The sequence below is a fragment of the Misgurnus anguillicaudatus genome, chromosome 16 (genome assembly GCF_027580225.2).
Source record: "Misgurnus anguillicaudatus chromosome 16, ASM2758022v2, whole genome shotgun sequence".
Taxonomy (NCBI): Eukaryota; Metazoa; Chordata; class Actinopteri; order Cypriniformes; family Cobitidae; genus Misgurnus; species Misgurnus anguillicaudatus.
In genome coordinates, this window is record NC_073352.2 from 13,148,799 (window position 1) to 13,175,276 (window position 26,478).

The window sequence follows — 26,478 nt, forward strand, 5'->3', positions numbered from 1 at the left end:
TCAAAGACTATTGGTCCTCCTAGTTGTCAATCAGGAGTGTTGCACAATTGCATTTTTTTCTTTTCTAAAATTTTAGAAAATCCTCCGCTACACCTTTAATATTAAAAGAGCACCTATTAAGTTGTGTACTTGGTTTAATACGGAGCCCCTAAGAGGACATGGAGCAAAAATGAAATAAAGTTTAGTTTCGCATGCGCACGTGAAACTTTGGCGTGCGCACGTGAAACTTTCGCTTTCACGCGATAGTTTCATGTGCGCACGTAAAAGTTTCACGTGAGCATGCGAAACTAAACTCAAAAATAATTCTGCACGTGAAAGTTTCACGTGAGCACATGAAACTAAACTTTAGATTTTTTTTTTACTCCAATGTCACCTTAGGAACTTGGTAGTTTCATGCAACACTGTAAAAAATCCAACTTCAAAATGTTCTTTAACCTGAACAAAGATTTTAGAATTTCCAAAATTCAGTAAATTGAGTTAGATGAACTACATCATCCAAGAGTTGAGTAAACTCAAAAAAGCTGTGCAGCAAGTTGCCTTGAAAATTGAAGTTAAGTCAACTTTTTATTTTTTACAGTGAATGTTCACATGGTTTAAGGAAAAAAACATAATTTTTCACATACTGTACATTATTCTTTCTGAAACGCAACCCTTTTCTACAAAGCTTATCATTCTGAAAAGTGTGGTGTGCTCCGATTGGCCAGCTATCCAGTGCATTGTGATTGGCTGAATACCTCAAGCATGTGCCGGAAATATGACATATATTATAGGCAAATATATATATATACTGGACATTTTTAATTCGCACTGGACAAATGTTTAAGATGATGAAGATGAAAAATGCATGTACAAAAATTTTGGAAATCATTGTGCTAGGACCTCGTATGAGAATTATATGTTTATTGTTGCATGCTCACAGGTATATATATGTACTGTATTTCGACAAAACACGCCACACACGAAAGTTAATAACATCATATATTCTTTAATTGTCATTTTTAGAGCTGTCACATAGCAACAGAAAAAGTAATACACATAGCTCCCTGAAAGAGAAGCCTTACATGAAAATATCAATCTTAAATCCACCATAATAAATACTGAGTTTACAAAAGTTTTACAACTTGTTGGGAGATTTACAACACATTCATGCTTTAAACTTCTGCCTTCAGGGCTCTGAGGTGTTCAATTACGGTTCATATGTGAGGTTAACTGTTAGAAGTACGCATGGCGAAGCAATGTAGGAATCAATTTGACATGAAAATCGGATATTATCGATAACCCTGAAGGTCCAGTAGCTGGGCATTAATGTTTGGATGATATTTTATAGCTCTTTTAGATAAAATAACTCATGTAGGAGTGTTTTAGGTACCCAAAATGTTTACATTTCTACATCCACCTGTGCTTATAACAGAATTTTGTGACTTAAGGGAGATCTGCTTTTTACTTTTTGCTCAGTCACCGGTTTTCTTTTAGCCTCAATCCTTACCGATCTCCATCCCTATTTTGAACAACACAATGACATCCAATGTGCAAGCTTTTTCTGTTGTAACCAACAAAAATGGCTTACTTTTAAAAACAACAATGAACTTCAAGGATCAAAGGATGCTACATTGAAAGGTTAACTTATATAACTTATCAGACTGGTTTACCGGGGAAATACTCTTCAGAGTCCTTTATAGTAAAAGCACTACCATCATGTATTTGTGTTAACTTGCACAGTTTCACTGTATAGATCACAATGCTCTGTACATCTGTATGATGGATGTGAAGGCACGACCATGTACATGTTCAATTGTAAAAAAAAAATACAAGTAGCCTGGTACACAGCTCGACTGACATTGCTTTGAATGACACTGTTGAGTTCATGGCCACCGCTGATTTACCAAACTGGAAGAAGAAACACATCTGACTATGCATTTAAAGGAACACGTCATTTTTTGCATAAAAATATATTCCTATGTACAATAAAATCAAAATAGACTTCAAAAACTAAGCTCTATTTTTTTTAGAAATTAAATATCCGTTGATACAAACATACAGAAATTTTAAAGTGGGCATTCCCTCGTACCGGGTAATGTAGCAGGCTTTGCAATAAAGGTCTGATGATAACATATACCATAGGATCATAGGATCCTAATGTGTTCCTTTATCACGTCACTACATGCGCGTCACTTCAGCGAATGATTACATTAACGAAAACTGATCACGAAATTAAATTCATTCATCGTGACCAGAATACTGAATGACTTGTGGATACAACAATTGTTATGTTAGAAAAAGTGCTACAAGTGCTTTATTTGCAGGAGAGGTCACCGTTTCGAAACAATGAAGAATACGAGGACTGTACATTTTGATATTTATATTTTCTTATGTTGACATTTCGGTCAAAGATGTGCAGCTGTCCCTGCAAAATTGCAAATAAACCGACTGTTCCTCGCATGAAACTGACTGGCACATAAAACTTCATTATTTAAAAATCTTTACATTTATTTGATCAATTCAAGCAACAATTAGTATTCATTTTTAGGCAGAGGCACAGTTAAAGGTTGAACAGACTGATAAGTGCTGGATTTCAGGGGTGTAAATTGTTCTTGGTTGGTTCTGCTGTGGCAGGGCTTTGTAAGGAACCATGGCACTACTTTACGAGTTGTAAGCCCAAATTATAATCTGTATTTTTACGTGTTTTTATATGCACACAATCGAATGCACAGCTTAGCAAAGTATCGTGTTCGTGACGCGTTCGTGTACGCAGGCGTTTTTACGCATGTGCATTGCGACAAAATGTGAATCATCTCCTGGGCTACATACTACATACGCAGTTTTGAAATATACGCATCTTCTAATGACGAAAATTGTGGCGCATGCACTGTACGCGGACCCTCGTCTACGTTTAAAATAATGGACCATACTCAAATTATGTCCCTGAAATTAGTTTTATCATGACACATATGTTCATTAGCAGCTGTATATTTCCCCTATATTTTACCGTTAAAGCTAGAAGTATAGTCCCGCTTTTATGTATACGCGAGGGTCTGCGTACAGTGCGTAACGCAAATTTCGTGAAGAGTGAGAAGAGTGCGCACATACTGTTCAAAAGAGTGTGCGTGTATTGTACGTGCACCGCCAGATTTTTGAGACCCCATGTACATTGTAAGCGTAGGCCGCGTATGCGCATTTGTAGACTGTGTGCGTACGTTTGTATACATGTAAAAAAACAGACTATACTCCAATTTGTCACAGGTTTGCGTGAATAATTTCTTTCAAAATGTTTGTAGCTGTGCGTTCACACCAGACGCGAATGAAGCGAATAAATCACACTATTCACTCGTAGTCGGGCGCTTGAACATTTTTAGTTAACTTGCTTCATTTATGAGTGACATCTGCGTCATTTGCGCATAAAATTCAGAATACGCTCAATTTGCCGGCTTTAGCTAGCTTGTCTATATAGCTTAAATTGAGTAAAGAGCATTTTTAACAACTTACCAGATTGTCCTACCTCCTCACTTACTTTCTTCCAAGCAAGATCCTTTTAATTCCTGTTTCTATAAAAGTACAAAGATGTGTCGCACAGCTCAGGGTGTCCACATACAGTGACAATAATTTTTGTCCTCCATTGTTATTTCGTATTTCCTCCTCCTATATTTTTTTATATAACGCTATTCACAATTGGTAACTGTTTCAAAGCAGCTTTACATTAAAGCAACACTATGTAGTTTCCATGTAAAAATGATTTACAGCTCCCCCATGTGGTTGAAAAGCGCAACAGTGCCTGATATCAGACACTCTTCTGCAGGCAGGGGGAAGGGCGGGGCTGTGTTTCCTACCCTCCACCGCCACTTTCAGAGTGTGCTTGTAGCAGCTAGGAGGTTGCTCAGGTTGCAGCAACAGTACAATTTGTCCAGTTAAAAGTTGTTCTATCACTGAAATAATTTTAGAGACATTATTTAAAGGTAAAAAACTACATATTGTTGCTTTAATAGAAGCATTACTAATCACGTCACTACTAGAGAAAGCTCCTGATTGGTTAATGCAACGCGAATATCTGCCAAAGATTCGATTTTTTTAACTTGCGCGATTCACGTAAATCACACGTTATGCGCGTCAAACGTCCAAAATGTTCAATTTGAGCGAATACACGCAAATTACACCGCTGGACGTCTATCGGGTCTTTGCATTGACGTAACATGTAAATCACTCACGCTTAACGCTTCATTCGCGTCAGGTGTGAACGCACCATAAGAACAGCTACATTGTCTTATCCACGTTCAGCCACTCAAGAACCTGTGGTCATCTTCGTTCAAAGCAATTTGGGACAGCAGCTTAGAAATTTGGTTGCTGTTACTGAATATGTCATTTCGTATGCCATCTCAGTAACACATACAGTCACCAGACATCATGCAGCTATAAAATACTGAGTTGTTTATGTCAGAGAAGACCCTTGGAATGTAAATCACTATGGAAATGAACGGATTTAGTGATGCACGCGAAAGGCATCGCTGATCAAAGATCGCTCACATGTGTTTAGATGAGCACATCTGTGCTTTAATTGTGTGTGATTTAGCTAAGAACTTGTTGAGCATCTCATTGCTCAAAGCACTTCAGATGTTTTACAGAACGTAAAGTATATCGAGTCTGCAAACGAGAAAAAAATATATTTTGTGCCGTACCTTTGGAATAGATCCTATCCAAGGATAGACTTTCATTCTTCACATTACATAGACGCTGGAATCTGAACAGAAATGGTATCCTTTCATCTCACATTCATCAATTCGCTTTCATTGTTAAAGGTCCGTCATTCACTTTAACACTTTAAAATCATCACAGGTTCATTGCTTAAAAGAAAAACTTAAGCGGATAATTCCCTTAGCTGTGCGCCCAGCTTTTAATACTGTGATGTGAATGTTTATAAGTCTTAACTCTCTTTTATTAAAAGGAAAAAACTTTTGAACAAAGTGTCATCTGAGCTGTTTAGACGTTTCTGCAGTTACTTCAGAAGTGTTGTCGCCACTCCAGATCTAAAGGCAGCCTCTCCATATAAAGCTTGTAAGATGTGTTTTTTTTTTTTTTTGGTTTGGAAATAGTATTCCCAGGTGAACCAAAAAGTATTGGGCAAACTTTACCAGCATTCCACTACAAATGGAAATACCTCAAAATATAGACCAAAATACCTTTGGCATCACTATTCTTTCCTTCATTGTTCACCAGCTCTTTGAGCAAATAGTTCAGTCCGACTCCCAGTATTTGAGTCCTGAAATTCTCTGGTTGGGTCTGAGCCGCAGGCAGGGCGGTAAGAAATGGCACCTTCCAGTGATGGTCCTCATTATAGGATGACCTTTGTCAGAAACATGATTCCTGGGATTCTGTGTCAATCTGTACTGTTAGTTTCTCCTGTTCACTGTGGTTTCCATTGTGAAGAACTGAATACCTGAAAAGAAAAAAATTTTTTTTTAGTAAATTACACTGTAGGCACCTGATAATATCATAATCACCTCCATAATTGATTTGAATAGGATTGGGCGATCTAAAAGATTTTAAGAACAACCTGTCTTTCTCCAAAAAAACAAAAGCGGATTTAAAAGAGGAACTATATTTTATGGCGTAATAGCACTTTTGGGAGTACTTCGACTCGCCTGAAAAGTCCGCTCCCCTTCTCACTCTCATAATGGGAGAGGGAGGGTGTTACTGCGCTGAGTCAAAGTACTCCCATAAGTGCTATTACGCCATACAATATAGTTCCTCTTTTAAATCCGCTTAGAAAAGCGCTACGTTTTATTTTGTACCACCAAACTTGCTCGTATAACTACTCGTCTTAAATAGGAACAACGTTGATGTGTTTGGTCACTTCTAACTATATCTCTAAATGGTAGCATTGAATGAATGGGGCTAAGCTAAATGCTATCGAAGCGTCGCAGCGCGCTCCAGCGCTTACGTGCACGCACACAGATGATAGAGGGATGTATCAACAATTCTTAGTTAAGGTAATAACATATTTTAATATTGAAAATGAGTAGACTATTCCTTTAACATATTGGGGAAAAAAATATTTGTGTGTATATATTTTTTTATTTGTAGAAAAGTAATGTATTTCTTTTGTTACATATTGCTCTGCTGTTGCACACTGCTGCACACACTGTAGCCACTACAGTCATAAACCCCCCTTTTTCTGGGACAAAAAAATCATTACAAATGTACATAAACAAACTGAAGGCAGTTCCTGAGGAGAAATTGGGCATGAAATCTACCTGGGAAAAAGAAAAACACAAAAGAAAAACCTCTTAGAAGTTGTTCCGGGGTTTACAAAGGAAATGTGCAACAGCTTTTCAATGAAGCAGAACCAAAAATTGCTGCCACATTGCAGATATCTAACTGCACTGTGCACAGAAACATCCACATATAACTCATGCACAGCATGGGATATCTGCCAAATTAATGTCATCTAATGCAAACATACAATACTAAGTACACTTCAGTAATAATGTCCTGATGATCATGCTGGTACATGCAGTCTAGTCATTAGATGGCAGGATTAGATGAGAGCTCATCGAAAGAGGACATCTTTCCAGAGACACGCAAATTCAAGGACTAAATGTGGAGACACATTTCAAGTGAGAGCAAGGTTACATTGTTACAGTTCTCTTTCGAGGGAACTCGCGCTGCGTCACTGCGGTGACACTTTGGGGACGCCTCCAGGGGTAAGTGCGTCTGAATGTGTATATCAAATTTAACCAATGGTGAGGCTTAATAACAAAGACAGGGTGAAATATTGCCAAAGACACAGGAAGTATGGCAAGGGAGACGCAGCGCCTCGTTCCCTTCTCAGGGAACAACAGTTACATACGTAACCCGAGACGTTTTCATGTGTTAAACACAACTATGCAAAAAAAGCATTTTGGTATGAATCAACATCCGCATACAGAAGATATAAGTATTTAAAGTAAACAGTTTAGCACGTGTGCTTAAAAAGTCTCGAATTTTATGATATTATCCTACACTACACAGAGAATAATATGGTCAACAGTAAAAATAACAAATTTTACCTCTTAGCAAAAGGAAAAACCTTCAATCAAAAAATATAATGGAATTCAATGGGGCAAAAAAATCCACAAAGAATTAAAAATTAAATCTGATGCTGCACAAAAACTAAAAGGGGCTGTTTCCTGGACCAGGATTAGCTTAATCCAGGACTAGGCCTTAGTTTAATTAGGAAATATAACTAGTTTTGACAAACATGCCTTACTAAAAACATTACCTGTGTGCATTTTGGGGTAAAACAAAGGGCACTGATGTATTTTAGGATATGTAAGTGCAAGTTGTTTTCAGTTTGGAGAGCTCTTAAAAGTGTTTAAGTCTAGGACTAGTCTAAAACCGCCCCAAAATGTATCAAAGCCAATGTTTTTACTAATCTTTGACCAGCCCAAGACTGTGAAAAAAGTTTAAAAAAAAAATCTAGACAACAATCACTTTTGTATAAAAATCTGTAATTTTGTGTGTTTTTTTCCCCAAATCAGTGACATCACTTATGAACTTGGCAATTAAAGAGTTCAAATCATGGAAATTTTTGTAAACATTTGGTAGTTTTGATCAGTACTAAGATTGATTAACAGATTTATGCAATAAAAATTCAGAAAAAAAAACATTTCATAAATTTTTACAACCGTTTAATTTGGTGGCTTTTTGTACACGAACAACCCAAAAGGGTAGTAAATTTGCCCACGGTATATTGTTGAATTTTTTTTAAATTTCAAAGCATTTTCTCAAAATATGTGTCAATATAAGATTTGTCACCAAAAACATTCCATTTGCTGAAACACAGAGAAAGTTGTGGCCAAATTAAGAGAAAAAAGGGGAAAAATGGCCTCAGCAACACATAAGGGTTAAATATATTTCAAATAATCTAATTCGTGTTTACAGTATTTCTTATTGTCCAAGTAAATGTTAGGTGAATCTGAGAAGTTGATTCTTAAATGAAGTATAACTGAGTCTTATGAGCTATAACAAATTACATTTTCAAATGTCTGAGACTAATTCTGGATTTTCCATGGCTAAAATCTTGAGTGTATGCATGCAGGCAAATGTTGGCACAAAAACCCAGAAAAATGTGCCTGCTGATGAAAAAGATCCGCTCAATTAAAACGGTCAGAATCGCAATACTCTATCATTGCACAGACTAAAATAAATCTCCATAATGTATCATACTGTATGCTGAGTTGAAAGTCAAATTATTCTTCCTTTTGAAACACATGTCTCACGCAGGTGGTGAAAGGCTTATTTAATTGGAGCACTAAACCCTGTTTATCAAGCATTCCTATCTGATAAACAGACCTCGCTGTGATGTAGTCGGTGACATGCGAGAGAGAAGGCAATCTAAGAAAATCTCTTCCTTCTTAGGATTAACCAGCAAAGGCTGGTCAAGATAACTTTCTTTACTATCCGATACCATCTGCAATTCCAGTCTCAATTTACAAGAAAAGTCAGTAGACGATCTTTTACTAACTTATCTATTCAGACATATTCCAGTTCAAATGGGGTCAGACCGAGCACCGCAAAATGAGTTTCATCTCACCAGGACTGATGCATCCAAGCTCTTACTCATCACCGATTAACCACTCCTATCTCTGACAGTTCTCAGATAATGCATGAGAAAGACTTCTCACCTGTACTTTTATGGCATCCTCCACCTACAGTATAATGAAAGCCTATAGAGCTTATATACGCGTCAAAGTCTGTAAAAAAAAACCAACTAAAGTCATTTTATGTGATTTTACATAAATCATACTGCATAATGTAAAGAACAGTCAAACTTTGATGCTCTTAATCTTATCATTAAAGTAAAAACGTTATCCTATTTCACAGACAGGGGCACATATTTACAACCACTTTCAGAAAAAAGTTGTATCTTTTTAAAAAGTCCTAATATGTAGCATTTGAGTACAGATATGTAACTTTGAGGTACTAGTATGTACCTCCTAAGGTACCAGCATGTACCTATGGCGCCTTTCCATTGCATAGTACCCCACGGTTTGGTTTGGGTCAGACCGGGTCAGCTCACCTCACTTGGTTAGCTTTTCCATCGAGTTTAGTAACACTTCGGAGTTGAAGGGATTATAGGCGTGTCGTTATATTTGCGCTGGCCACTGCTGTGACATCATATAAGTGAGAGCGTCGTTGTAAATTCCCATACATTCATTTAATTCTCAGTCCGCTACAAATAGATGTTTGCACATCGCGTTTACTACCTGTACAGTTTCTGTACAAACACCCGTGGCGTCGGTCGACGCCCTCGGCTGAGCCTCATTTAAGTTGCATTTAATATGTGGACGTGCGCGTCGCGAATGTGCCGCCACAAACTGCAATTCTGGAAAAAAACTGTTAAGGTGTTCCTGATTCTCAACCTGTGAAAGTTTTTCATCGCTAAAAGGGAGTTTGGAAACTTACAGCAAAGCACAGATGACAACATGTTTGCTCGAGACAGCGCAAGCTAGCACGAAGGTAAAGCTAATCTTTTACATTATAGCGATGACGCTAGTGACGATTCTCTCAGACCAATCAGTGATTTACAGTGTTTTCGCGTCACGTTTGCTATCAGGTCGGGTAGCTTGGAACCCCGACCAAGGTGGTACTAAAAAAAGTATCGGGTACTACATACAGCACCCAATGGAAAAGCCCCCAAAAGTAAGCTGACACGACCCAAACCAAACCGTTGGGTACTATGCAATGGAAAAGCACCATTAGAGGTGACAAAAGTGTACTTTTTAACAAGGTACCATCCCAGTGACAACTTTTGTACCTTCATGGAGCTTTTTTCTGAGAGTGTGTCTCTCTAACATAATATATTGCAGACCTCAAATCAGTTTAATTTGACTGATGCTGCTACAATAAACTTTTTCAATGCAGAATGAATCAATGGATTTGGCAACGTAATAAATAAATATTTAAATAGCACTCGTATTTGAAACACTTAATAGCAAGTAAATGAGAGACCCCTTTGAGCAAAACCGTATATTCTGCTTTTCTATGTCATATTTTAAGATATACTACCTTAAATGCGACAACAAAACAAACTATGATTGGTTGCTTTGCACAGCTAGACAGACCTGTGGCTGTCTTTTGGCTAGAGTATGCTGCAATGTAAACCAGACATTATGGTGAACGTCAAACGTCTAGACCTGTTAGCCACATGGTGGTGTCAATCCACATTGAATCATTTCATCTGCTGGGATACATAAATGTGTGTGTTTGTCTTCTCAGAACAGTGTGAGGTACCTCAAATACACGCACACACATGGTTTCATTACTGTGTGACTGATTTACAGCTGAACAGGATCATGACCTGATTGTTTTCTAAAAGAAATAAGACAGATTTGGTGGCAGTAGCAATGACAGAGAAAGACAAACAGACAGAAAAGAGAAGAACAACACATTGAAGGTCTCGGAGGAATTTTGGATTTTTAAAGGAACAGTATGTAGGATTGTGGCCAAAACTGGTACTGCAATCACACAACTGGTGGCCAATACACAACATGACAACATAAACATCAGTCGAGGGCTGCAACTCCACTTTTTAAATGATAATATCCTGGCTGGACAGCTGTTGTCAGTGATATAAATATTTGAAATGAAAATGATTTCTTAATGTCTAGTGACATATCAGGGCCATTTTATGATTAATTGATATACATTTCTTACATACTGTTCCTTTAAGTTGATCCAACTTTTACTTTTTTGAAGTGTAGGGTGGGAAAACTAGAAGTAAAAATTACCAACAGACCAATTTGTCATGCTTCACATTCAAATACTGAGCCATAAGTTCATCTCAGAATTATTCACTCGGCAAGAATAAATGTTCCCAGAAACGTATTAATAAAACGCCAACTCAGTGTGCTAATGAAATAGTACAAATGGTTGAATATTTCTAATTACTTGGAAATGAGCAAATATCACAGATTTGATCTCTGGTTCCATACCACCACGCACATAACTATTGAGCATAATGTAATTAAGAGCTCTTTAATGACTTTACAACCAGCATGTCTTTACACCCCCGTCCCATTTGGGAATTGTTGGACTATTCTCTGATCAGTGGGGAAATATCCCTGTAAGCCAGTGACTATGAGAAAGCAGCTGGTGTTTACCTATTACTGTCTCAGTTGACAACCTTTTCCTAGCATTCATAATTCATGAACATGAATGCTTGCTTTGAAAGAAATTTCAATGATTAATATTCAATTAATTATACAGAATTACGCGTTTTGCAAACTTAACGCATCCATTTATATATTTTCTCCTTTTGATTCTTAGAAAAATCACAGTTGAAAAAATAACAAATCTTATTCTTTTAATCCTGGGATCATTTTTTCTGACAGTGTTATCTATGAAAGAGTAATCATTTTTATTTGATACGCAATATTATTTTCCTTTTATACACCACAGAACATACATAAGTACAGTCATTCTTTAGATGTTGCAATGAGAGGTTTGTATGATAAAAATGAGTATGTGTGAGTTCCTGGAACTATGATTATAGTTAACAGCTCTGTGTTTCTTCTTCCACCTCAATCTTTGCAAAGCAATTAGAAGAAAAAAGACCTTTAGAGAAGAAAATTTTTACATGACCCGCTCACTTTATGTTTTTCTATACCAATCAGTCAAGGTGGAAAAGCCAGCCATAGAGACGAGAGCTTCATAAAATTACCATTTTCTAAAAACTCAATTTCTTAACACAATCATTCATAAAAGCAACAAAATAATCCCTTTACATTACACTTGTGCATTCTGAGATTTTAAAGGACAATTATAATTGAATAAGAAAGTTTATTATCCATTTATTTTTAAAGGTAATCAACATGCATTTTAAGACTCCTAGTGCTATAAATATAGTTTCAGGAAAGCAATCTTTGGAAATGCATGGCTTGTTATTTCCCTTTAAGCTAAAGCTAAATTGGAAGTAATTCAATATCATTGCTGCCTTGACATTTGGTAGTATATTAACTACTGAAGCAGAGGCTATTATGTACTGCAGTAAAACTCTTTAATCTTCTTATATTTCTGTTTAGGCCACACACTGACACTGGCTGGAAAAAGGCTTTGTTTGCAAAAAACTGCAAGTGAACCCCATTGAACCCACTAGCACATCTGTCTCAAACTGAAGCCAGAGCACAAGATCTCTGATCTAATCAGATAAACCTTTAAATTAGATTCTTCCCAACCTTAAGAACCTAATCCAAAAAGTTCACATAACAACAGTGGCAGAATAAAGATGGGCAATGGAATAAAAAATATTCAAATCATTTTCCCACATTTCAATTTCTCACCTTTGAATTACCCAGAACATAGACTGTAAAAAAAGATGGACGACGCGACCTCCCCTCCTTCCATTGTAATGAATTGAGGCCAAAAATGTCCGACCATGGTCGTCGCCATGTTATGTAAAAACGTCAGTTTGGAGCCAGGGCACGCGCAGAAGGAATTGTCCGTGGAGCCAGAGGCGGAGCTGTAGTTTCAAACTTCCACCCAAACGCTTGCGTGCCCAATTCAACCACGGCAATCATAACGACACGCCCCATTTCTATTAGCCTGGTGCAACCAGACTCTCGTACATTAATTTCATTTGTACAGAGAATCTGGCCACGCTCCATTGTAAAGCGTTACTTCCATTAAGGAGGGTCCTCTGTTGAAGTTTAAAACTATTGGATCTGCCCAGAGTCACTCTGAATCTGCCATAACCAATCGCTAACGTTTGGTCGTGACATATGTCACTCAGTCTGGCGCACGACCTCAACGTCTGCGTTCTTAGCCACTCCCCGCTGTTCGCTGATTGGACCTGCAGATTTTTGCCAGAGAAAACGAAACTCTACACAGCAGTCCCAGACGTTCTTCTGAAGCGAAATGAAAATTAAGCGGAAGAACGTAGGAGGGCGGAGCATACACTCACCTAACGGATTATTAATAACACCTGTTAAATTTCTCATTAATGCAATTATCTAATCATCCAATCACATGGCGGTTGCTTCAATGCATTTTGGGGTGTGGTCCTGGTCAAGACAATCTACTGAACTCCAAACTGAATGTCAGAATGGGAAAGAAAGATGATTTAAGCAATTTTGAGCGTAGCATGGTTGCTGGTGCCAGACGGGCCGGTCTGAGTATTTCACAATCTGCTCAGTTACTGGGATTTTCACGCACAACCATTTCTAGGGTTTACAAATAATGGTGTGAAAAGGGAAAAACATCCAGTATGCGGCAGTCATGTGAACGAAAATGCCTTGTTGATGCTAGAGGTCAGAGGAGAATGGGCCGACTGATTCAAGCTGATAGAAGAGCAACTTTGACTGAAATAACCACTCGTTACAACCGAGATATGCAGCAAAGCATTTGTGAAGCCACAACACGCACAACCTTGAGGCGGATGGTGCTACAACAGCAGAAGACCCCACAGGGTACCACTCATCTCCACTACAATTAGGAAAAAGAGGCTACAATTTGCACAAGCTCACCAAAATTGGACAGTTGAAGACAAGTAGCATGGAAAAGTGGGACAATGTGGGACAGACGTAATAACTTTAAACTTAAGATATATATCTAATTTACCAAGAAACATTTTTTAAACCCACCGACCAAAAGATTAAGGCACTACCACCATGCCCCACAGAAAAAAATGCTTTTGCATAAAATGATGAAGGTGGGCCAATACTCTGATAAAAGTTAAAGTACTCACTACACTTTTTACTTAAGTTTAAGTAAAGAAGTATGGGCTCTCACATGTACAAAGTATCCATTATCATAACCCGTTTTAGTGTCATGCTTGTAACTGGACTTCATCATTTTAATAGAATAATACAAAAAGATTTCAGCTTACGAAGCAGCTTACTACTCTCCCTTGTTACGTTTAAACCATGGTGATTATTTCTTATCTTTTGTCTGTGACAAAAAGCACTTCTCATAATTACGTACTACCCTTCATCTGTTTGCATATGTAGATTTAGTCTAAATTAACCAAAACATACTAATCTTCATATTTAAATTTCAGGGGGAAAGTCATTAACGGGGAAGGATCTGTGGTGATATGCCTTAGTTATTTTGTTTATCCTATTCACCTGCAGTGCTTTGTCAAATGTAATGACATTAGCGCATTTTAATTTGTTATCGCCTAATTTGCATAAGGTGATTATGATGGCATTATTAGACGCAAACTTTACTGTATCCAACTTGAGTGTCTTTATTATATATTAGTATTAGTATAAGTATATATTATTAAGTACAGTACATTAGCATGTATTGCCATGCTTATTGTGTTAGCAAATTGTTGACAATGTTGAGGAGGCGTTCGTGCACCAGTCAACAGTTTGATTGACGTACGACTCAGCCTATCGACTACCGCTCTTATTGCTCTCCTCTGAACTATTGGACATAAGTTAACAATACGCCTATGGCCGTATCTGTGTATACATTTTTATTTAGGAAGGGTCGAATGAAAAAGCGAGATAGATGCTCAATTTGCATGAGGCGGGACGAAGGGAAAAATTGCTATATAGTACAACGTAAAGAGGGACAAGTGGTCACCCTAGTCAGACGGGGCAGTACCCTTTAAAAATGCCCTAATATTTATCATTAAGTTATACATATATGTATACATTTGGTACCAATATGCTCCTTTGAGGTACTAATTTTAACTCTATAGGTGCAAAGGTTTTTTACTCCTTGAAAGGGTACCGCCCAGTGACCGCTAGGGACCATTTTTTACAGAATACTGGCAATAGATTGTCCACAGACTTGTATCTTTAAATACTTTCTGCTTGAAATTGTCTTATCAGAGCTAACTAGCTTAGGTAAATTGTTTATATCTTTTGATTAAATAACTCCTTGCAATCTCTCTGGAGAGAATGAATGTAGGAAAAACTTCCTTAACATGTTTGTGGTCACTGTGTTATTGTGAGGATGTGTTATTGATCACAAGTCATAAGATGGTTAGGACTTGGTTGTGTCTTTATGGCACAGCAGGGCAGATGTTTGTGTGATAAGCAATGACTCACTGTACTGCTGACCACAGCTAAAGTTGTATAAACAGACTTATGTTCAAAATATTATAAACCATACAAAGGTGAAAGCTTACACATTTGAATAAATTTTATTCTAAAGTGTTCAGTCACAAAGTTAAAAGGTACGAGAAATCAATCGTTTGAATGTGAGTCAGCAGGCCAAAGATAATGGAGAATAATGCCACTTAGAAAACAAACAATCAACAAACTTAAAAGTTTGTCTTACAGTCACTCTGTTGAGATAATGCACAGATCAATGAAAGCGAGGAATGCTGGGCATGGCTGAACTCTTCTAAGTGTCCCATTATTCTCATGCAACGACTGCTGTTACATAACCAGTAAGAGCTAATAACAGAGCCAGTGCTCTGAATTTTTTTTTTATACATATAATTTCCTGATATAGAAACAGCACTTAGCCAAAGAAACTTTCCTCTGCCTATCAGGTTTCATCCCATTTTGAGTTAATGCCCTCAGTTGAGATCATTTACAAAAAGGTCACTTTTCTTTAAAACTGCAGGGACTTTTTTCCATGTGGGATCCTAACAATAACCACATTGATCTATTGCTCTTAAAAACTTATTTGTATGCATTTGGACACAACTGATCTGAGAACACACACATGGAGGTTTGTTATTCTTTCTATTGACTTCTTTTTTTACAACTTTTGTTGCTTTTATACTGAGCTAATGCTATTTTTATCCCCTTAACCCAGTGCCTAAACAATCCTCAAACAACATTCTTTACTTGTTTTGCTTGACTTTTATTAAAACATTATTTAGTATGCTTATAAAGCTGGTTTCCCTGTGGCAACTGTTGGTTAGTCTTCACAATGTAAGCAAAACCTGACACTATCTTATGGAAAGAAGTTAATTTAATTGCATGTCTTTTTATCAGGATGATCCAAAGCATTGTCTGCCAAAATGTTGTTGACAATACCTTTAATGCCAGTGGGTATTCTGTAATTGTGCATTGGTACTGAAATGCATCCAAAGAGATCTGACTCCAGCAATCAAAATGACAGAACTATCCTATTAAAGGGATAGTTTACCTAAAAATGAAAACTCTGTCATCATTTACTCACTCTCATGTTGTTACAAACCTGTATACATTTCTTTGTTCTGATGAACACAAAGGAAGATATTTGGAGAAATGTTCGTGTACCCCATTTACTTTAATAGTATTATTTTTTTCCTGCTATGGAAGTCAATGGGGTCCACGAACGGTTTGGTTACAAACATTTCTCAAAATATATGCCTTCGTGTTCATCAGAACAAAGAAAATTACTGTATACGGGTTTTTCATTAAATTTTTGGGTGAACTATTCCTTTAAACAATCATTTTAACCTAACAGGATATTTGTGGTTGCTATAAGTTAATTACGCTGGAATGCCACTATGCTACACTGTCAAAAATAAAGGTACGAAGCTGTCACTGGGGCAGTACCCTTTAAAAAAGGTCCTAATATGTACCATTTAGCTACAAATATGTACCTTTAAAGGTACATTTTGGCAGTTCTAAGTACTAATATGTACTCTTTGGGTACAGAGGTGTACCTTTTTGGGGGGGTGCTGCCCCAGTGACAACTTTTGTACCTTTATTTCTGAGAGTGTATGCTATTGCGTGACATTGACAGGTTGTTGCTATATGCAGAAGCTACGTTTTTTAGCCTCTTATGCTCTGCAGTATATTAGCATTTTTGCAAAATTGGGCATGCCTGAATTTAAAAGTCCCCTACCCAACATACTTTGAAGTATAAATTGATAAAAACTGTCTTATTTTACAGAAAACTTTGTCCTCTACTACTTTTTGTACAATTTTGTAAATAAATGTGATGATGCAGTTTTGGATGCGCCGGCGCGTCCGTGGAGTTTAAGGGGTTAATTAAAAGGATGTTTTTAAGTGCTTGCTAGAGCATTCTGAATAAGGCCAATTTAAACCCACTAACCCTTTGCACAAGACCTCCAGAGTGATTTACATTTGTATATCCTAAAAAAAGAATATCTAATAAACAACAGACAAGCAACAAACAAGCAGGAAAGAAACAAATTAAAGAGTTAACATGACATCACTTACACAGCCTTCAGAAGAGACAGTCGAAGCGTGATGCTGATAGTTCAATGCATATGGCAGTACCATTCAAAGAGCTATGACAACCAAGATGCTTATAGCTCTGGAAATGGCGCTGCTATCTGCACCACACGAGTTCTTCCTCTTCCCGTGAGTCTTGGCTGTAATTTGGCTGTGCAATAAATCCGCTAAAAGTCCTGGACGAAGGGTCAAGTCCAAAATGCCACATCAAAATTAGATACGGATGACTCATGTACGTTGGAGGATTCCCAGCAGAGGCAGTAAAGGTTATCAGGACTCTATCAATCTACAACGCCTAAGATCTCCAAAATACACATTATAATCCAGCTGTTTACACACGCAAATGCACCGAGTCGAGTGAGATCATTTTCTCAAGTGTAATAACAACACTGCCAAAATACACTCTCTGTGAAATAAATCAAACGTTAAAAAATAAATAAATAATTTTTGTTCACTTTCCAGTGTGTATGTATTTATCCAGCAAATCCAATCATTTTACAAGAAACCATCAAATATCGTTGACTCCTGAATGTCAGTATGAACAGTATGTGTATTCGTTTTCACAGTTCAATGTGAAAAAAATTTGCATAAAAAGACCCAAGCTATCCCTTTAAAAATGTCCTTATATGTACCATTTAGGTACAAACATTTGTGGTACCACTATGTTTTTTTATGTACTAATATGAACTCTTTAGGTTCTAAGTAGGGCTGTCACGATTATGAAATTTGGCTGATGGTTCATTATTCAATAAATTGTGACGGTTATGCGGATTAATTGTCTATTTTATTGCTTTGACATTTAAAGGAATAGTCTACTCATTTTCAATATTAAACTATGTTATTACCTTAACTAAGAATTGTTGATACATCCCTCTATCATCTGTGTGCGTGCACGTAAGCGCTGGAGCGCGCTGCGACGCTTCGATAGCATTTAGCTTAGCCCCATTCATTCAATGGTATCAAACAGAGATAAAGTTAGAAGTGACCAAACACATCAACGTTCCCCCTATTCAAGACGAGTAGTTATACGAGCAAGTTTGGTGGTACAAAATAAAACGTAGCGCTTTTCTAAGCGGATTTAAAAGAGGAACTATATTGTATGGCGTAATAGCACTTATGGGAGTACTTCGACTCGGCGCAGTAACACCCTCCCTCTCCCATTATGAGAGGGAGAAGGGGAGCGGACTTTTCAGGCGAAATGAAAATTATTTTCACATATTGTTGTGATTATTTAAATTAAATCTTTTGCAAGGTTTACCTGGCAGTAAATATTAATACACACATTTAAAAGTAATCTGATACTGTCTCGTTTATACAGGCGTTGCAACTCCCCCTTGTGTTTTTTAGAGAGATGTGCAATCATTGCGGTGATCTGAAATCATCGCGATGAGGTCAAACAATCGCAATGACATGATTTTTTTAATCATTGTATATCAATATAAATATATATTAATCAATATAAAGAGATTACATTGAAAGCAACTCAACACATGGCTCAATGGATCGGAGGTCTTCACGGGTCCACTTAGATCCGAAAACTGGAGGTCCGATCTGAGACGACTTCAGGTCTAAACGTTTTATGTGTGCCTCGGGTATAATATAAGAGGCCTCAGGCAATTTAAAATGAATGTGTTTTTGCCAAACAGATGTGAGAAGACGGGAACTATATACGTGTGCATCAAGTCCTTTTCCAACCCCTCCTCTGTTTGCCAAGAGCACTTGTGACATTGTGTGGCTGTTTATTTTCATTGAGCCAGACCTGTCAATTAATTTTGAATGCACAATGTAACGATTACCTTGGTATCGTCGTCAGATTACAAATGAAAATAAATGTTGCAGCGGGTCAAATTGGTTGCGAGGCCACCGGCAGGTTTCTTTCTGTCTGGCTGATGCATGTGGGGCTGCAGACTGCACACACCCGTTTACATTACAATATTGACGTCCATTCCCCCTTTATGTCAGTGTGCTGCGCCTTTCTGGTAAATTTGTAAATGTTTAGCAAAGCAAGTTTCACTGGCACATGCAAAATCATTCACGTGCAAAATAATAATAATAATAGACGCTGTGACTTCTAGTCTTAAAGCCATCTATTCAATTTACTGTATCTTTTGATCTTCTGAAACATGGGAACTGAGGTGATGAGGCATCCTTACTAGATGTAAACAAAGTGAAACTCCAATTACTGGTGGATAATAATTTACTGAAATGTGTCCATGATCACTGCAGCCTTAACAACATTCTGGATCCAGCGAACCTGAGCTCATTAGGAGGAAACCGTGAGTCTGTTTAATGCAAACAAGATCCGTCCAGACCGAACCTCAATCATAATACTTACAGTACATTGCCTTTTAATGGTCTGATCTAAGTGAAGGTGTTATGAATCATCTGGTAAATTAATAAAACTATTTGCTTCCATATCAGCAGTGGCAGATACTGGCACAAGTTGCCCATGGCGGTATTCTTTCTTCAAGCTGCCCCCTTGTGCTCCTCCTCATTAAGATAAGTGGACTGCTCATGAATGTCTCTGCATGCCAGAAGCCCAACATGTGGGTAGGATGATAACAGCGTTACAGGTCAAGTTAATCAAATCATAAAATGAAAAACTTCCCTGTGCTTTAGAGTGCTTCTGTAAATGTTCAGTCAATAATGAAGTCTAATTAGAGAGAATTAACAACTCTAATTAGAGAAATCAAACTTTCACGTACAGTATTGTTCAGCTATTGTTGGTTGCTGTACTTATTTCTAAAGAAATAAGGGTGCCTGCATGAATATTTGACTTTTTTCATGTTTAATTGCTATAACTGGGCCCCCAGTGCTTCTATCAACCATGAAAATGTGAAAAATAAAAACCCAGTAACATTATCCAACCACAGCAGAGAGAGAGAGAGAGAGAGAGAGAGAGAGAGAGAGAGAGAGAGAGAGAGAGAAAGAGAGAGAGAGAGAAAATAATTGACAGCACAATTGAGTTTTAATTTCAACAAACCACCATAATGACGATCATTGTTTGCATTTTATCAGCTCATTTGCATTTAAAAGGACACACCCAAAAACGGCACATTTTTGCTCACACCTACGAAGTGACAATCTACCTCTTCACTATGTTTGATTAAAGTTTGCATTTGCTGACATTTATTTTTGCTTCAAGTTCGCTACTGTTTAGTACTGTTCACTTGAATGATTTCTTTTTAAATCATAAAGACCTTTCTGTTTAGTTATAAAATAAAAATTAACCTATTAATCATATTAATATGTTGTAGGGGGGAAGTAGAACAGTATAAGACTTTCCCAAACACATTTTTATAGGTTCAAAAATAGTGTCTGTTATAGTTGCCAGCAACGGACCCATGTATGACTTTTTGTCAATATCGCACACCCCTAGGCTGCGTAAACGTGCAAAGGTAAGCTATTATTAGAGTAATAAGTTATTTTACACTTATATGCGCATGCCCAGTTACGTGATTGGTCATGTTTCATGCGTTTATGGTGGTGTATAGTGTGGATGAAGATTCTTTTAAAAATGCCAGTATAAACAAGGATCGTTTTCATTTTAAAATGCCGTTTTAAAACGCAAATGCTCTAATGTAAACATAGCCTAAGGTTGCTAAGGTGTTTAGTGTGGTTGGTAAAGGATGCTGTATGGTTGTAGAGTGTCCAAGGTGGTTAGTTATAGCACAAGTAAAACAATACCCATTCCCAAATATCTGGGGCCGGATTCACGAAAACATTCTTAAGACAAAAAATAAGAAAGTTCTTAAGATAAATTTTAAGAAGTTCGAAAGAATGTTACTAAGTGCAATTCTTGAAAATTTCTTAAGAAGTTCTCAATTTTTTTCTTAAGAATATCTTAAATTTGTGTCTTAAGAATAAAATGACAAGTTTGAAATGAATTATGATACCCTGCTAATGAGGTAACAATACACTTATCCAACGTTACCTTGCGATCATTAATGCGATACAATAGTGATGCATTAAGACTATAGAGGATGTTATTCCCTGTTGTAACAGAGGCCAGCTATTATTTAGGCGGTGAGTAATATCATTCCATAATGTCCCAATCGGTTCGTCATGCGGGTCGAGCGCTCTGGGCGTGTGTGCTTCACTCAAATAAGTATTATTGAGCACTCCGAAACCGCGGGGACGCTTCATCCTCCGTGTCCGTCTCTTGACGCGTAAAGGCGCGGGAGACGCAGTGGGCACGTAGGGTGAAGCGTGCCCGCGGTTTCGGAGCGCTCAATAATACTTATTTGTGTTTCATGACATATTTCTAAGTAAGCCATTAAACTTCATTATATGAGTGTGAAATTCCTCTTTAAACTAATCTATGTGAAGTAAACTGATTAAATCGCCATTTCAGACTTCACAATACAACATGTCACATTTAAAACAATCAAATTAACTTATAAAACATCTTACATTTTGAGATTTAAGACTACTGCAAGGTTATCCTAACTTTAAGATGTTATTTAAGAGAATTTATTTTTTCGAGAATTGGAATTCTCCTTAAGTTTTTTCTTAAGAACATACTTAAGGAAAACAAATAAGAACTTTCTTAAGAAGCTTGTTTGAGAATACAAAATATTCTTAACCTTTTTCTTAAGCTTGAATTTAAGATTAAAATGGCTGTTAAGAAGATTTTTCTTCTTAAGAATGTTTTGTGAATCCGGCCCCAGGTCCCTAAAAATAACAGCTCTCCTCAACAAGACACACGATTTGATATATAAGTGACCCTGTCTGTAAAATCCAGGCTGAAATAAATCTCATTATTTCAATCATTGATTTCACATTGATTTCAATCTTTGACATGACAAGGGTCCAGACAAAAAATCAAGTAAGGTGCCACAGGCTCACATGAGGCAAAGAACAGGTGCCAAATCATTTTTTCTGCCACATAAGAATGAACTTAAATGTTTAAAATGTTGAATGTGTATGTCTCCTCTCTTCCCTAGGAAATTAATAATAGTTTTAGAAACGTGTCCATTTACAACCCCAGGATTTGCCTTCAGACTGAAATAATCTATTATTACCTTATTTGAAAGGGTCATGAATAATAATGTTGATCTCTGCTCTGATTGGCTGTTTCTTAGAGCAGCTCTTTTAAGTAGCTCTCTGTGTGTGTAAACAGACCTTATGTTTGATCCTGTATTAGATGAAGATACAGAATTTGAGGAATAATCAATTGTTTGGAGATTGTAAATGGAGTTTCTGAGTGGTAAGTTTTGTTTCAATATGGACCTGCAAAACGTAACTGTTTCATTAATAGTAGAACTTCAGCCTAAATGTATATAGCCCTAACTCAGCAGTCACAACAATGTTTTTAGTATTGTAACAACATCGTAATTAATTTAATGTGTAATTTTATGTTGGGGGTACATCACGACTGTAATGCCACAGTCGGTGTTACGTTGAGATTGGTCTGTTTTCCAGCTGTGTTTTACACAAGGTTTACATAAGAAGGAGGAAACAATCGTGTTTGAGGCTCACAATATGTTATTACCATGTACAGGACTCTTATTATTCATCTATGCCTTAGTAAATACAGTTTTATAGTCTACGGCAGTGGTTTTCAAAGAGGGGCCACGAGATGGTGCCAGGGGGGCCGCAGTTTTATGACATTTTATGAAATACATTAATTTATCATGAATTCTGTGTAATTAAACCTAAAAAAAATAAGGCTACTAATCAAAAGCACTACTTTTTTGTATAATTTAATGGTTTTTTTATTAAAATGTTGAGTTTTAGAACAGTTTTTTGTCACAAATTTTCTTTGGGGGGGCCGTGAAGGAATGCACCGTACACAAGGGGGGCCGCACGCTGAAAAAGTTTGGGAACCAATGGTCTACGGCACCTTTAAGAACTTAAGTGTACTTATCTGTGCTATTTTGACACAATATGAACTAAAACATGCTAAAATGTTTTTAAAATATATATTTAGTTACCACTTGTAGTAAACTTGAAGCCATCTTTGTATGAAAGTGTTAACTAAATACATTTATTATACAGAGATAGTATGTTAAAAGTGTTCTTTAGTTCATATGCATGGTGTCTCAAAATAGCACAAATAAGTGCACTTAGATGTTCTTAAAGCTCCACTGTGTAGGATCTACTCCCATCAAGCGGTGAAAGTCTATATGACAACCAACTGAATATTACTTTCTAGCCCCCCCCCCCCCCCATTCGGAACGCGTTTTAACTCGTACGGTGGCCCGGCCGTGTCATGCCAAGGTTAACATGGCTTCCAGTAGCTACAAAGCAAAAGCAATGAAAAAAATGAACAATTTGCAATGTCATTTGCGTGTGATCCATCAAAGCACACAATTTTATGTTTAACGTGGAAAAAGTCTGATTGTATATATCCGCTTAAAATCACATACAAAAAGCAACCATAAACGTAGCTTAGACACTCCTTTTTCATCCACGCAAGGAAATTATCACAGGGGCTGTTGGTATTAAGATGTGTAAGATGTGTTTTCGTCGATCAGATCACAAGTGGACGAGAGAGACACATTACGTTTACACTTGGTGTTTAAATCCGTCTCTTTTTGTCCATTTTCGACCGCTTCTCTTCAGATTACTGAGGAGATGGTCTGTGGACGAGTCCCTCTGTCATTTAATCATGAGCTAGAGTAATGACGGGTTTAAATGGACGCGAACTAATATGTCAGAGTCCAATGCTTATGTTTTAAGTAAACGTTACATGTCCGTGTATATGTAAGAGCTTTCTCTGATATTGGTGAAATAAGATCGCTCAACTTTCACACGCTTGTAAAATGAAACGAAAGACGCGCAGATCAGACGCTTTTATCAATGAAAGGCTAAAAATAGCGCTGTACACCGTGTGTTTGTGTTAGAGGTCAGAAAAGATGAAAAACATTTATCTCAGTAACAGTTACCTCAGATTACATAAATGGGCGGAGAGACGGCGTGTGGCTGTTCCAAAACATTAAACCACATGCATGTTTACACTAACAAGTGTTACGCATACCCATGCTATAGTTAGCCAAGGAACTATAAAACTTCAAGTTTACAACATAAACTGTATATGTAAACGAATATGCTGAATTACCTGTGGTGAAGATAACTTAGCAACTTCATTGTCCAATGAGACCCATCTTGGAAAACTAACTCCAATATTGACTTTGGTCTTGATGTTTTTCCTGTCGCGTTGTCGTTTAAAATCCCTGTTTCGCTTCCTTGGCGACTTGTTTTAATGTCCTCGAGAATAGTTCTTCAACAGGCTTTCAAAGCATTAGATCGCAGGTTTATCACGGCGTGCGGCCGAAGGATTCAGTCTAACGCAGGTCGCATATCCGGGCTGCATACGTCATCAAGCCTGGTTTATTTAAATTAACTGAGCATTACATTCGCAAGTCATAAGCATATTACATCAATTTACAATTAACTAAGAATAAATGTCAGCTTTATAATTGTTAATATTCTGAAATAAGACTGTCTTGATGACGTATACCGCCTACACATGCAACCTCCGTAGGCTTCAGCTCGCGGCCAGCTTGAGTGTACTCTGAAAGCGCGAAAGGCGGAGCTTGAATTTCAGGAATGTCCCTCGTCGGCGAATGTATTTCAAAGATGGAGGCACAACATGGATTCAGCCAGAGAGCGACTCGATCGTATGTATTTTAAATAGCAGATTCTACACTTACGAGAATACTTTGATTAGTGGGGTGGAAGTAATTACACATGAATGAGCACATACTTTTGGAAGAAAACATGGGTTTTTGCTAAGAATTAACTAAAGAAAGTACACACTGGAGCTTTAAGAACATGTTTAAAAGTACTAAAGAAGAGTTTTTAGTAAATAAAGTACAAAATTAGTGCATGATAATATAGCACTTTAAGCACATTATTAAAGTTCACTACTTTCTCAAAACTATGGTTTCTGTGGTGAGTGGTTAATACAAATAAAACTAAAAACCAAAAACTATTTTTTTAAAATATAATACTATATTTTATCTGAGATCTGATTGGTCATCTTTTCTCATGGACTCTTTTTTTTGGAAAAATATAGCGTGCAAATTTTAAAATCTAATTTACATTGTCGCCAGTGGTGATCTCTGCAAAAATATCACTTGCAAATGCAAACACGATCATTTTAGGCACAGTCTGGAGCCCTGCATGAACTCACTCAGTCAATATTAGAGATATCAAAGTTACATTTTCACATTATGTAGGATGAGTTTATATAGAAAACAGTAAATCACAAAAATGACTTTAGCTTTGGTTTCACATATTTCACATATAGGTCACATATCATTCAGGTGCAAAGTAGAATACACGCAGGGTAAGGTTATGCACCAAAGTTTAAGATTAAGAGTTTGCATAAATGTTCAGCCTTTACCAATACTACATACGCACAGGAAGCTTTTAAAATAACTAATACATACAGAATAGGTTTACCATACAGAATAATCTTATTTAAAGTTGCATTAGAGACTACAAACGTGTTAAAAATTCTGAATTTCCATTCACAGAGTGTCATTTTAAAAATCTAAAAATCTGTCTGTCCGGTAAAGCACCCACACACATTACAACCCTCATGCCTTTTGACACTCGTCACCCATTCATGCACAAAGAACACGGAGCCAAATTTCCAAGGAAAACATGCAGGGATGGGAAAAGAAAAATGTGTGTATTTGAGCGAGTGTGAAAAAACTCACTTGACAACTTCCCAAACAGCACTAGACAGGAACAGGCCTAGTGTTGCAGAACCAGAGGAGCAGTTTGGAGACAGAGGAGCAGCCACTGGAGCAGAGGAGGACAGCACATGTGGAGAACAGAGTGGAAGGAGATGAGGAGAAGAAGGAGAGAACAGGAAATGCAGGTTATTCCAGCCCTGATTCATTCATTGCACATTCAATCAATGGCTGTGTCCGAAACCGCATACTTTCCATACATTCGAGAAACAGTATGTGACAAAAGAAGTACACTCCCTGACAAAAGTCTTGTCGCTTATCTATTTTGTAGAAACACCTGCTATTAACCCGACTTTTAATTAATCATCTGGTGTTAGAAATAGCTCATATGAAAAGCTAAAACCCTCCCAAATGATGTTTAATGCACTGAAATGAATTAGTTTCACTGAAAAAAGATTTATAATTTAATCAAGACAGAAAGGTCAAATTTGGCAAGACAAAAAATATGTAAGCATATTAAGTAGTGGTGCTGTGAGATCCAAATTTAATATCTTGTATGACTTCCATGAGCTTTAAGGACTGCATCCATGCGGTTTGGCAGGGATTCATACAATGTATTGATGAAGTCAGCAAAGAAAGCAGTCTTGCATGCATCCCAGAGTTCATCAATATTCTTTGGTTTCGTCTTCCATGCTTCCTCTTTCATC

The 26,478-nt window shown here is 37.2% G+C and overlaps 1 protein-coding gene across 4 annotated transcripts in view; it reads right to left on the minus strand.

The window, feature by feature from the left end:
- Nucleotides 1-963: 963 nt before the first annotated feature.
- Nucleotides 964-26,478, minus strand: part of htr4 (5-hydroxytryptamine receptor 4) — a 224,540-nt gene continuing 199,025 nt past the window's right edge. For 3 of the 4 annotated variants that reach the window (XM_055177705.2, XM_055177703.2, XM_055177706.2), the window contains one exon: nt 964-5,425. In XM_055177705.2, the coding sequence (XP_055033680.1) occupies nt 5,338-5,425 (88 nt within the window). In that variant the 3' untranslated portion in view covers nt 964-5,337. Of the gene's footprint in view, nt 5,426-25,795; nt 25,881-26,478 lie in introns of all 4 variants that reach the window. The other variant, XM_055177704.2, reaches the window with a different exon arrangement.